At 31.8% G+C, this 14,779-nt stretch overlaps 1 protein-coding gene across 1 annotated transcript in view; it reads left to right on the top strand.

Annotated features, from left to right (window-relative positions):
- Positions 1-14,779, top strand: part of LOC118182787 (uncharacterized) — a 73,386-nt gene that overhangs the window by 33,144 nt on the left and 25,463 nt on the right. The window contains exons 4-5 of the mRNA XM_035352172.2: positions 954-1,232; positions 11,994-12,648. Of these exons, the coding sequence (XP_035208063.1) occupies positions 954-1,232; positions 11,994-12,648 (934 nt within the window). The remainder of the gene's footprint in view (positions 1-953; positions 1,233-11,993; positions 12,649-14,779) is intronic.

The raw sequence follows: 14,779 nt of genomic DNA, 5'->3' as shown, positions 1-14,779 counted from the left end.
AGCTTTGCTGTTTCAAGAAACTCTATAAAATTTATTATTTGAATAATCTTTAACAAACTGTAAGTCAAACTTAGAAGAAGAGTAAAGTTTGCTAGAAAACATACAGTAGAATAATGGATTAAAGTTTTTTCTCTAGCGATTAATCTAATTGTTAATTTTCTCATCCCCCCAAAAAAAGATTATCTAATATACATCAAATTCTTATTCATTATATATACCAGCTTATTTATGACAACGTATTGACCTGAAGTTTACCTCTAAGCCAGGGGTTTATAGTAAGCTTGGTATTGACTGCTTGAGTGTTAATGAAATTTTTAATTGGATCATTAATGATCAAGTTTGATAGCCAAATATGCACAGCAGTTGATCAGCATAATCAAGATCCCATTGGTTACAAAAAACATTTAGTTAATTAGTTGTTTATTGATGTAAAACTATATGATGTAGTAAGGAAGAAATCATATAAGAGAAATAATACTCTAAAATTATTTAATATATTTTTAAACCAATAATATTTTTTACATATATAAATTTTTTATGCATTAAATGATATATAAAAAAAGTAAAACACAGTAGAAAAAATACAAAGAATGCTAAACTAAAATAGAAAACAAGAAACAAATTGGATATTTTTTAAATATTATTTAAGAATTAAATTAAGCAGTTTTTGCCTAATATTAAAAAAGTTCTTCAATGTGTAGAGTGCAGCTATCACATTAAGAGAAATCGAGCTTTTGTGCAATTAGAATCTCTTATTTGATCTCTTAAAATTTGTTTATATTTGTAAAATTAAAATCATAATTATGCAAGAAAATGATTAAACATATATCATATAAACCATTTAAAAAAACTTTGTTCATTTTCTTAGTCTAACTGTTATCTTATGTCTCTGTTTCTCATTTTATCTTCCTATAACATTCTACTTCTGTCTGCTTAATTGCCTTTTTTTGTAGATTGACACAACCAGCATTGGGGATGACTCTGCACGAATTCACACAGGTGCAGGATGTTACAAAAACTTTGATCACTCCTTAGATGGAAGTATTGGAAATGTTCAACGGAAGAACTCTCAAGCACAATCTTTGCCTTCAGGAGTTATGATATCCAATACTAGCAATCTTCTTGATATTCAGGGACAGCCTAATGAGGGTGGATTATCAAATGTGAACCTGAACCATTTGAATAATTCAAATATCCCTCCAAGCTACCAACGAGGATTCATATCATCATCGGTTCGAAAACATATTTTTATGATTTTGATAAATATACAAAGTTCTTTTTATGTCATTTTTGGTACATATATTTAGCATAGTAGAATCATCTGACTTTTTGAATCTGTTTTCGCACAGAATGTGATATACCATATGTTTGGAGAAAAAATTTTTCCCATTAACTTGTTTCGTTTCTTTCTTCCCCTCCCCCTTCCAGAATATGAGATACTTCTAATGAATAGTTTTTTCTCTTCACAGTTCTTTCTAATTAGGACTTTTATTTTTAAATATTTTTTGTTTTAAATGCCAACATAATTTACATTCAAACAAATGGCCTTCTAATATGAATATGCGTAAACTGCAATGTGTCTGAGCTTAATGTGAATTCTGTTAAAATGCAGAAATGAATTTATTTGTCATCTTTTCTGTGCAAAAGTTCATACTGTATCAAAAAAATGGAGAGGAGCTTTTTTTTTTTTTTTTTTTTTTTTTTTTAAACAAACCATTTATTGTTTTGGTTTTTATATTTAGGCATTTCAATAAATTGAAAAGAAAACAAATTATAAAAAAAAAGAAGTACTCTAATTAAGGTAAAATAACATGCCAAACAAATATTACCATAATTTCAGGTAGATAAGCCCCGGCTTATGCGTACTTAAAAGTTAAAAATTTAGGTCGGCGGCCAAACTGAGGGATTTTTTTTTTTTTTTTTCTGTGTCCTTAAAACTTCACTTGTTCATATCGTAAGCTGCGCACAAGCAAAACAATAAGAATTCGCTGCAATATTCCAACCTCAGATTGCTCTAAGTGCAATAAGTAAAAACTTGCATAACTAAGGTAGGTGGCGCTCTCTGTAGAGACACTGTAATGCATATACTTTCTGCTAAGCTCCATGGTTTTGCCCTCGTTTTCCTATGATATTTTGTTTTAATGGAAACAGCTATGTTTACTTTCCAAGTGCTGTGTTCATTCTTACATGATTTTTACTGTTTTGTAGCTTATTTTTTGCTAGCCTTATCATTCGCACTTTAAAAATATTACTATTATTATGGCTCCTACTCGGAAAAAAAGTTATACAGTCAAAAGTCGTTAATTCGGACACCCATAATCCGGACCTCAAAGCTAAAAACTTTCTGCGCATGTGCCGCGTTGACGCATGCGCATAGGCATTTACGCGTGCGCATAAGACTTTTACAACTGCACATATGCGTGTGCGCAAGCGCAGAATATGTTTTCGCGTACACGTTTAATGTATAACGGACGGTATAAGCTAAAATTATCTAATTATCTATTTCAGTTAATGTTGATGATTGCATTGTTCCTTAATCTTTGAATTGGATCCGGCTTATTATTTTTTGCAGACTGTAAGAGCAATTTTATAAAAGTAAGCTTGAACTTTCGATTATGTCAAATAGAATTTTCGATGCTGGAGCTCCCAAAGCATCTACAAAACAAAAGTATGTTTCGATGTCCATCAAACAAAAAGTGGAATTGCTACAAAAAATGGATAAAGGCATATCCTTTGTTTATCTAACCGTTCTGAAATCTGTTTATCAGTTTCACGCTGCTCTGCGTGGGGGGGGGGGGCGTCGCGGCGCACAATGAACTGGAAGTTGATCTGTCAGCACTATCGTTATCTTCAGGGCAGATGTTTTTATTTTATTCGGCTTATAATTCCTTACTAAATGTAGTACTTCATCTCAATGTACTCCGTCTTTGATATGATTTAAATCAAATTCCTCGTCATTATAAATATCACGAATACAAATCAAATAGTTTTCTGGTTGCAATTTTCTAATTTCGGCTATGCATAATGTATGCTTTATGCATGCGCGCATTGAAAGAAATGTTTAATAAAGTAAACAAATAAATATTAATCTTTTTTTTTTTTTTTTTTTTTTTGTAAATTTTGATACCCTTTAGATCATAATTGCTCATTATTTTATAAATTATGGTTTCTATTTTATAAATTACGGTTTCATATTTTTAATTTTATAATTTCTGCATGCCATCTTACCAGATTTAAACTGATGATTTATAATCCGGAAAAATCGATAATCCTGAATCGCCGAAGTCCCGACGAGTCCGGATTAAAGACTTTTGACTGTACAGCTGCTTTTACACTTTCAGCAGTGAAGAAAGTGATCGAAATCGGAAATCACGCTGTGGATAAAGAATTTCATGTTGACAAGCGATGCGTGGAAGTCCAAACAAGAAAAATTAGAGAAAATACCTAAGAATAAAAGATCTTGTCGAATTGGTGTCATAGCCAGGCCTGTTTTCGAAGACACTTTAGAGAAATGGATAATAGAACCCAGAGAAAGTAGATTATCAGTATCAACAGTTAAAATTCGTCTTCAAGCAAAGATAATTGCTGGGCAAATAGGCATTAAAAATTTTGTTGGAGGACCTAATTGGTGTTTCAGGTTGATGAAGCGAAAGAAATTATCTATCAGGACCAAAACAACATTTGGACAAAAGCTTCCTGTGGACTGGCTTGAAAAAAAGATAGCTTTTATGGAGTACACTTAAAGAAAATTTAAAAAACAAAATTTTAAAAGGGGCCGAATAATTAATATGGGTGAAGTGCCCATTACTTTTGACTGGTCCTCCAAGCAGAAATGTTCATTCAATAGGTGAAAAAACTAATTTACTGTTAACAACCGGGAATGAAAAGACTTCTTTTACTTGTGTTTTGGGTTGTACCACCAATGGAGAGAAGTTAAGAAGTTTAATTCCAAAACAATTCCAAAAGGAAACTTCCCTAAAGGTGTTACTATTTGCGCCAGTGAAAAAAGATGGATGTGTGAAGAAGTGATGTTTGGCTAAGAGAAATATGGTCAAAAAGGAGAGATGCTTTTTTTCTAACCCTGGAGGACTCGTTGTGGATTCAATGTGATCCCATTTAGACAATACGGTAAGATCTAATACAAAAAAAACTTAGCACTGATGTCTCAGTGAAACTAAGTGGGCTTACAAAAATTTTGCAGTTGCTGGATCTCACTATTAATGGAATTTTGAAGCATGAATGAACTACAAAAGCAGTGGGAGGAATGGATGCCAAGCGGACTCTATTCCTTCACAAATTCTGGACTAATGGGAAAAGCTTCATATGAGGAGGCTGCCTTATAGGTCTATAAAGTATGGCAATCAGTGCGAGCTGATATGGTCGGCTTTCATCAAGTCAAAAATCATCGAAAATGAAAAGGAAGATAAAGGTTGAAAGAAGTGATTTAGAATAGAATTGATGAAATTGACCTCAATAGTTATTTGTTAAATTTACTTAATTCCGACATCAATGAGTCGGATTTTGAAGGTTTTGTATAAATAAATGTAGTTTAATTTAATTACAAACTTCTGTTTGTTTATCTAATTTACGTATTCCGCTTCATAATATAGTAATTTATGGTGATGAACGAAGTTTACCGAACCCGCAAAAATAATATCTGATAGAAATCATCAGAATTTGTTTAAGTAGAAAATCATCGAAAAAGAAAATGAAAAGGAAGATAGTGACGTTGAAAAAAGTGATTTAGAATAGAATTGTTGAAATTGACCTCAATAGTCATTTGTTAAATTTACTTAATTCTGACATCAATGAATCGGATCTTGAAGGTTTTATATAAATAAATGTAGTTTAATTTAAGTACAAATTTATGTTTGTTTATCTAATTTACGTATTCCGTTTCATAATATGGTAATTTATGGGGATGAACAAAGTTTACCAAACCCGTAAAAATAATATCTGATAGAAATCATCAGAATTTGTTTTTGGCAAGCTCAAGGTAAGATGTTTCTTCCTTATTTATATATATATATATTAATGTTGTAAACATTATCAATGATGATTACATAATATGGCAGGGAATTACTGAATAAATGAATCTTAAGTGCCATATTTTGGAATGCTTTGCTGTGGCGTATACGGCAGTGTGGCGTATTCAATTAACTTAATGTTATTTTTTTATTATTCAATTAACTTCATGTTATTATCATTTTTTCAGTCAATTATCATGTGTGCGGCGTATATGCCAGGGTGGCTTATCTACCCAAAATTACGGTAATTTAGAAATCAAAACAACAAAAATCAGCGTTGTATTTGCAAATTTTAACTGAACTAGTTTCTGTGGTTTTACCGAACCATCAGCATCAGTTGCCAAGGTACAAAGAATGAGATAAGATATAGTGACAAGATATCATAAGAATAGCTGGACAGAAGTTAAGCTACTGACACCAATCTATTGATGAAACAAGAAAACTAAAACATACTTACCTTAAAGGCTGAAGATAAAGATGGGTTGGAATTAGAGTCGTTAACTAGAACAGAAAGATTTCTTTAAATGTAAAATGCCTCTAGAAAATCTGCTTCACCAATGGAAGATGTTTTTTGAATAATTTTGGCTGCAAAAAAAAATTTTAAATGTGATTTTTCAGACTTTCAACGCTGGGCAGTAGAGGACTTCTATGTTTCCTTTTTCCTAACACATGCCTCATGTTCCTTAATGCGGGGTCCTTAAGTATGGAACTTGGAATTTTATTGATAGGAAAATACATTGATAGAGAACGACCCAAAAATTAAATTTCTATAAAATGCATGCAGTTTTATAGCTAATTGATGAAAAGAAAGGAATAACAGAATTCTTATAATCTCCTAAAACAAGAGTGTGCTTTTTTGGTGTACTGAGATGAGAATTTTTTAACTGCTTGGTTAATAATGTTGGGTGAAAAAGCCCCTGTCAATAGCCCTTACTTTTAAATAATTTAGTTCTTGATCAAGAGACAATTTGGATGAGCAAACTTGAAGTGCACGGAAAACAAAGGAATAAAATGAGACTAACTTTTGTTTAGTCGGATGACATGATTTGAAGTGTGGTGCAAACTGATGAAGGTTTACGGTAAATCATACTACTGAAGTTGGATCTGTTACGTGTGACCAAAATGTCGAGGAACAGAAGAAAATTGCATGTCTTAAGTTCAAAAGTGAACTGAATAGCAAGATCAATGGAATTCATTATTGAAAGAACTTTATTTAAATCATCTTTATTATGATCAAACAGGGTAAAAGTATCATCTACATAGCAGAACCATACCGGGAAGTTTAAAGTTTCAAATCATTTAGATTCATAATAATGCATGCAGGTATCAGCCAGGATGGGACTACGAGGGCTTCCCATGGCTAATCCCTCAGTTTACTTGCTATACTTATTTTGGAAAACAAACACATTTTGTTTTCTAGACTCAGCCGTGCTTAATACTTTAATTTTAAAAAAATCAGTAAACATTTCAACAATTTTTTTTTTTTTTTTTTTTTTTTTTTTTTTTTTTTTTTTTTTTTGTTGTTGTTTGTTCTTGAAGAAGATGGACCTTTGTCTAATCACCCTCAAATCCAATAGAATTTTATTCAAAGTCCGTGCCAAACTAAGGCTACTATTTTTGTGAAGTTTTAAATTTTGTATTCATGTGTTTCTCTTCAATTTGACTGGATCACACCATATAATTGTAATTATTTATTTATTCTCCCTGCATTGCTATTTGAGTTTTTTGTCAACCAGGTATTTGTTTTTACTCATTTACCTATTCTCTAACATCTTATTATTATTCCCTTATTATCACATCTAAAAATATGCAAAATGCTTTATAGATGTCTCTATCTTTGAGTGGTTGATAGTGCTCTGTATTGTATGAAAAAAACTCTTCAACTATTCATTATTCTTTGCCTTGATACCCTTAATAGTTACAAAATTGTGTTTTGAAACTGATGGTTTTTCTGTAAATCTTCTTCTGTCTTAGCAGTGTGTTTGTTTTCAGCTCGTACATGTCATGCATCAAGAAAAGGGTGGAACTTTTAATTGATTCAAATCCTGCAGCTAAACTAAGAACCATTACAAACATGTAATGAAACTTAAGTTGAACTGAGAAATGAATACATTTTGAAACTAATAGTGTAATTTTGACTTTATAATAAGACCTTTATTCAAAATTCATTAACATTCATCTCAAACTAGCTTTTTCTTTTCTTTTTAACTAAATATATATATGTGTGTGTGTGTATTTTTTTTTTTTTTTTAAATTAAAGATTCCATAATAAAATATGCTCGCAATAAGAAAAAAGAGCTTTGCCTTTGAATTCCTATCAATAAACTCTAGTAATATAGTAGTTACAGAAATAAATTAATAGAATGCAGTTGTAGAAATAAATTCCTATATTCTATGAAATGAAAATGTAAGTCCAATTGTTTCTGTAAAACAGACATAGAAAACATTTGTAACTGATATGCACAATGCATCTATAAATTTTAAGACAAAATTTTTTAAAAAATTGAGAGTTTAGAAAAGAAATTCTTAATTCTTAGTCTATATAACACTTGGCACATTCATACAACTGCTTGATTCATCCATAAAACCTTTTCTAAATCCTTTTTAATCATGTGGTTATAGTTTTCTGAAACCCTTCAATGTAATTAAAATGATGACCTTTGAAATGAGACTTCATTTTAGAGGAGAAAAAATACTCTACAAGTGACAAATTCAAAAAGTAAGGAGTTGGTTGAGAATTTTGACGTGTTTCTTTGCTAGAAACTGCTTGACAAGAATGGTATTGTGTTATGACACATTGTTAGGCAGCAGAAACCAGTTATTCACTTAAGCTTTTTCAGGTCTGATGCACTGAAATCCCTTAAGAACTCGGTTCATTACATTTTTATAAAATGAAAAATTCACTTTTTGTCCATCAGAAATTAATTCCTTGTGAATTATTTTTTTCCATTCAAAAAAGATTGCCAACATGGTGTTTACTTGAAATTTCTGAAACTGAAATGTCTATGGTTTGGTAAACCTTCTTCATTCTGAGCAGATGACTGATATTTTGCATAAGGATCATAAGCAAAGTATCAGGTTTCATCTCTCAGTTTGTTTGAAAAAAAAGCAGGATTATCATCTGCCATTTCGATCAAATCATGGCATGCAGAAATTTTATCTTTGTGTTTTGCATCCAGTGCTTAAGGGAAAAAAACAAGAACAAAATGCTGTTTTTTCAGAATCGTTCATGATAGTTCTGCGAGCACTGCCTTTAGAATGCTAACCTCATCAGCTAGCATTTGAAAAAACAGATGACAGTTGTTCAAGAATAATTGCTGAACTTTTTCAATTTTCTCATCCGTTGAAGATTGTGAAAATCAACTACTCCTTGGTTTATCATCAGCATTTTTGTGTGCATCATAAAATCATCCATATCAATGAAAAGCATTGGAATCTTGTTCATACTTTATCATTTATGCTTTATATAAAACTTCAATCTCATCTTTGCTATTTTCCCCACCTTATAGCAAAATTTCATTGCTATGCTTTACGCAGTCTTTTAGGAAAAACAAGTTTAAATACTCTATAATAAATACTGTCAAAGGAATTTGTTAAAAATTTAGTTCTAAAACTTTGGAAACCCGCTGTGTACGTCAATCAATGTTGTTTTAATTATGCTTATTGAAAGTATTTATTTAGTATTTATAGATCATTTTGCTGAATTAATCTATTGTTAAAAATACAGTTAAAATCTACTACTGATGAATGTTATAATATTTTACTTTTTTTGTCAAAATGAATCATTTTTATGGGGAATTTATTACAGTATAAAATCGGAGATCCTTGCTTCCAATATCCGGAATGATCTAAAATCCGGACCTTAAAGCCACCATCCAATTTTTTTTTAGAATTTTTTATGCTTTACGCATGTGCAATTCATTTTTTTCCTCCATAATAAAACATGTGGAGAATCCCTATTCTTAATCTCACTACAACACTAAATAAGATACCTCGTTATTGAAGAAACGATCATTTTAACATAAATTTGTGTGACCAGTGATTTGGCTTCGTAGCTGCTTGGCATATATCTCAAACTGAAATATTCTACATAGAAACATAGTTGATTTTATATCCATAATGCCAACCTGGCAAATCATTATTTATTATATTTTGCTTTCATCACCATACATTTATCAACATATGATAATTTGAGTAATGATTCATGCAGCGATGCCTAAACAAATTTTGGCTTAATCCTAGTATACGATACACTTGGAATTTAGCAACATTATGATGATCGGTAAACGTGGTGTTTATGATGAGCTGTAATGAGTCATTTTGGTGTTGGCGACAATTTTCAAAATCGCACCAAGGCCTTACCGTATGCTAGGATTTTACCGCCAAAATATGTCATGAAGAAATGAACTTAAAAACTGAGTGTACATATTCGACAGATTGGTTAACCAAATTTTAAAATTGTCGTGGTATAATGCAATTAAAAATTTCAGGTGAAAACGCTCCAGCTGATACTGAAGCTGCTGAACTGTTTGCAAATGAATTCATTGAACTCATTATTAGTGAAACGTTATCTCCAGGACAAGTTTACAATGCTGATGAAACTGGTCTTTTCTGGCAATATGTACCATGACCTCGAGCATAAAGGAGTAAAGATTTTCCCCATTATATATTGGGCAAATAAAAGAGCACAGATGACACAAGCATTATGTATGATTGGTTTGAAAATCATTTTATATCCTAGGCTCGGCAACATTTGAATTTGGTTGGTTTACCTGATGACGCAAAAACTGTCCTGATTGTACACAACTGTTCAGCTCATATTTCACTTAAAATTTTAATGAAAGGTAATGCATCCGTGTTGTCCTTTTATCCAAACTGTATGTCTAAGCCTATGGATATCGGAATAATGCACCCGCTCAAATGCAAATATAAAGTAGCATTTTTAAAATTCATGTTAAATTTCGTGAATAATAGCAAGACTGTTCAAGAATTTTTGAAATATTTTAGCATAAAATCTGCTGTGTGGAGCATCGTAAGATAGTGGTAGGATGTGTCTCCAGATATATTAAAAATGCTTGGCATAATTTAAGGATAGCAGGTCTGCATCAATAATAGGTGCAGTCGTGCAGCGTGCGTATGATCATAGTAGGATGTGTCTCCAGATACATTAAAAATGCTTGGCATAATTTGTGGATAGCAGGTCCGTGTCAATAATAGGTGCAAGTTGTGCGCCGCATGATGGTGCCGAGTCAAAAAGGCTGCGGGAAATCATCAAAAAAAAGTAGTTCATCTCGCTGCCTGCCTGAACAGGAAAATTCTTGTCTTATCTGAACGCTCCTCAGAGTGGGGGTCGACTCAGATAAAACATCGGAAGCTACTGATTAGGATCTGTACCTATGCAGTCTTGGCCATGGATGTTTAAAATCAGTTTCCACAGGACTGGAATCATCTGTTTCAGGTTCGGCAGGGACCGTATGGCGTTCTCGTCCGTTCCGTTGGTTATGGTTGAGCTACATAATCAGATATTTATGGTTGTCTGGGGCAAAACACCCTAGTCGGTGGAGTTGGGAAATTCAGCGAACCTTTAAACTGCTTGAGGTTTCCAGTTGGTGCCTGGAGCCTCAAAACTGCATATTCATATCCTTCCTTGGTTTCTATCTGAAGGTGCCTAAAGCCATCATCTGTATACCGTGACGTAATGTTAGCAGGCCGGATTGGTGGCCCTGTCTTTCTGACAGTGTTTATGTGACTTCATTCTGCTGTCTGGGTTTGGGGGCCTCTATTGATGGCAGATGTTGTTACAATCCCTCCGAACAGGGTTGTGGAATGTGAGTTGCTAAGTGTTCCTGTCGACTCAGCTTAGACTTATCTCATCAGCTCGACCGATAAGTTAGCGGCCTCTTGGATCGCCTTTAGGGGTTGGGGCGTTCAACTGTGTTAAAGGCAGCCTCTAGCTTGCCAGGTCTGAGTACCCCTTTCTCCTAGCATACTGTCTTATTTGACTGAAAGTTATTGCCAGAGCAGGAGCTCGTCTCTGGTATTCTCTTCTGTCTTATTTGAACTTGAATACGTGATGACGATGCTTATGTAAGGGCTGACGCATTTGACAAGTTGCTTAATCTTTATTTTGTGTTTACTGTTGCAATAGTAGTAATTTGTGCAACATTTATCTTTTCTATGATTGCTTGTTATTGTTTTTGTACGTAAAAAGGTAAGTGCGGTTACATATTAAGGAAGGAACATATGTCTAGAATTACTGATAGGAACTTTAATATTGCAGAAAATCATGGAGTATTTAAAAAAAGCTTTAGCCTAGAAGAATTCTATTTAGTAGAAAATCATGAGTCTTTTACATAAAACAAAAAACATGTAGATATTAGATATACATAGTAATACCACATGTACTCACATATTTCTCTCTATGATGCATCCTCCTTCCTCCTAACTTTTTCAGAAAATAATTTGAAAATTTCTGATTTATGAGAAGAACATAAAATCTGTGTATAGATAGAAGAATATATTTCATAAATAAAAATATTATTATTGAAAATAATAAACATACTTGAAATATAAAATCCTTTAATATATATATATTAGTACATTTATTTACACATGCTTCTTAATGTGTTATGCTTTCTATTTAAGCCTTTCCTTCAGAAGCAGTATACATCATATAATTTTTCCCTTTGAATTTTCAAAATATAGAATTAGTAAAAAAAAAAAATAAATAAATAATAAGGATTGGGAATTAGTAAGTGAATATGGTTTGCTGGAAAATGTAGCTGTATTATTTTTAAATGAATGTTTCATCATATGCATAAAAAAATAGAATTTACAAAAGGGAAGTTCTCTCTAATTTTCAGTCTTATTTTAATTGTTATGCAATTGCTAATTTTAGAAAAGTTAAAATTATTGTACTTGTGTTATTATATCAGTTTCTGAAAAAAAAAAAATATTTTTTGTTAGGAAGTGAAAGATTTTATTGATCAAGACCCTTCAACCAACTATGATTTGCTGAGCAACATAGAGCTTAAAACAATCAATAAATGGGATGTCAACAGTATGGAAAGTTATGATACATATGCAACTTGCAATTCTCAGCCCTGTGCCTCTCTTGCTGATTTATCAGCAGATGATCCATTTTCCATCCGACCACCTCCAACTCCCCCCTCTCAGAACTTGAATTCAAGCAATCTTTATATCAATCCTCTTGAAGAAACACCTCAGACTGCTCAAATTGTAACAAGTGAAGGTTATACAGTTCAACACCACTATTTTCCTCAGCACTCACCAATTGGCAAAATGTCTAGTTGTTCATCCACTGATAGTGGCAGCTGTTATGAAGAACCTGCTGGTAGAACTCCTGAAGGATATTCTTCCCTACCTACCTCTCCTGATCCTCGACAAGACTCTCATCAATCATTAACACCTGCTCTCACTGCAAAAAAACCATGGTTTTTTCAAGTTCGGAAACCGAAAACAAGGTTTGATACACCTGATATCTTCCAACACAGTCTGCAATCTTCTTTAGACTCAGTTATAAGTAATTCTAGCTCTAGGCAAGGCAGTGGTGCATCATTGGGAAAATCTAGGTTTATGAAACCATCCTTTTCTGTTAGAGGTAAATGTTATTTACAAATCTGTTTCTTATATATAATATTATATGTATTAAATTTATGTGTTGTGTTTCTAAACCCACATTAGATTGCTGCTTTATAATGTTCTACAATTTTCAATGTACCATGTTTTCCTAATCAGAGCATAAGCTCAGCAGTTTTTTAGAATGCTCTTAATATAAGCCTTAGTTAAAATTATCAGACAAACTTATTGCAAATTACCGAATGAAATACAGACTCGTCATGCATGCACACTTGATACTGAATGGATGTGGTTGTGACTATTAGAACCTTCATAATTAAACATGTTGTGTGTTATAACTGACATTTTAATCAATGCATATATGTTCCTATGAAATTTTTAAAAAAATTTTTAAATTTTGTGCCTGAACTTTTTTAACACTTTTCCATAAACTATCATTCTTAACAGTTTTTGTAGCAAATTGAAAGGGAATAATATTTTAATACCTAAAAAAGATGAGTGTAAAAAAAGAGCTATTTTTATCAAGAAAGAAATTGTAAAGGACCCCTGTGTAAGAATTTCACAGCTTTCTGCAAATAGAAGTTAGATCTCTGAAAATGGTGATCAGAATATAATAACCTGCAAGATGAATGAATGGTGAAGAATTCACGGGATAAAATTACTGATAGCTGTATTTTTAATACATTACAAACTGGCTACAGGGACAAGAAGTGCACATTTAAGGAGAGTTGTGTTACTGAACATGAGAAATTAGGGCTAGGATCAATAGTTCTGAAAGAAAAATCACAAGCAGGTTAGACTGAAATTCAAGTTTTGAAGCTTTATGATGATGTTTCAGGAACAGTTAATATGATTGTACTTAAATAAATGTAACTTTTAATTAATGAATGAATAAATGTTGATTACAGTAAATGGATAAATGTTAATTGTTTTGCATGCGCAAAGAAGATATCCATGAAAATTAGTCCTAAACTGGCTTTTGGAGCAAAAACTAATTACCCTGTCTTATTTTTGGGGAAAACATGGTATCATGTTTGTTATTGATATAAAAATTGTTTCTGAAATGTATAAATAATTTGTACTACAGATCGCTCATGATTATCCAATTGTATATTAACCAGTTTACAGATTAATCAGGCCCTGTGTTAAAGAGATTTTAAGGTTATTTATTACCAAACTATGGAAAATTACTGCCACAAACCATGAGCTTGAAAAAAAAATATAATTAGAGAATACGCAAAGAAAAATGTGTGGGTTAGCAGTAGTAATAGCAGATGGTGTCATAATGTAAGGGAGTTGGTTTTGTTATCAATAGCATGTAATTTAATTGTATGCATTCTGGAATATCTAAACATTGTTAAACCATCCATTTGAAATAAATTTCTCAACTTTAATAAATCATGCATACAGACATTATATTTATGTTTCACATTGTCTGTTACCAAAACATAAAAGTAATGCAAACAAATAGCATGAACATTATGAAGTGAGAGAAAAACATAAACAAGAGTTATAGGCACTCTGTCTCTCAAGAGAACTTTAAATATTGAATTAACTTTATATCGTATTGAAGTTAATGATAAAACTACTTGAAAATATAATTATTAATAATATTTTTACATTAATTTTAATACGGGCTATTACTCTTTTCTCTTCTTTTTTTTTTAATTGCCCTTGATTTAGCCATGATTTTGTGTGAATCGTAGATGTCTCTGATATTATCCTGGTTAATCTGGAGTTGACTATAGTTCATTCTTTTTTTTTCCTCCTAGGAAATGGGCAATGATATTAAAATCACTGAGAAAGCATTACATTATTTCTTGTATTAATTTAGAGCATGTTTTTCATCTTTTAAAAAGGTTGTTTTTTTTTTTTTTTTTCTGTAAATAACTGTGCTGTTGTAGTGACGTTATATGTAATGCAATTGAAGAATAAGCACATTTTTTTCATATTTCAAGCTTATAATAGAAAAGTAGAAAGAGTGAACTCTTAACAAAAAAGAATTGAGATAGAAAGTAATTTCTTTAAATTCCTTTACCCACTCAATAGTTTTTTAATTTGTCTAATAAATGTTTTAAAAAATAATCTTCTTGTTAACTTCCCCTCTCATAACTATTTGCTTGCCATTATCTCAAACTAGGAAGCCTTGTATA

This window comes from Stegodyphus dumicola, chromosome 9 (assembly GCF_044657685.1).
Source record: "Stegodyphus dumicola isolate Sdum_Otavi_A_Nest chromosome 9, ASM4465768v1".
Classification (NCBI taxonomy): Eukaryota; Metazoa; Arthropoda; class Arachnida; order Araneae; family Eresidae; genus Stegodyphus; species Stegodyphus dumicola.
This window is presented reverse-complemented; position numbering and strand designations above follow the sequence as displayed.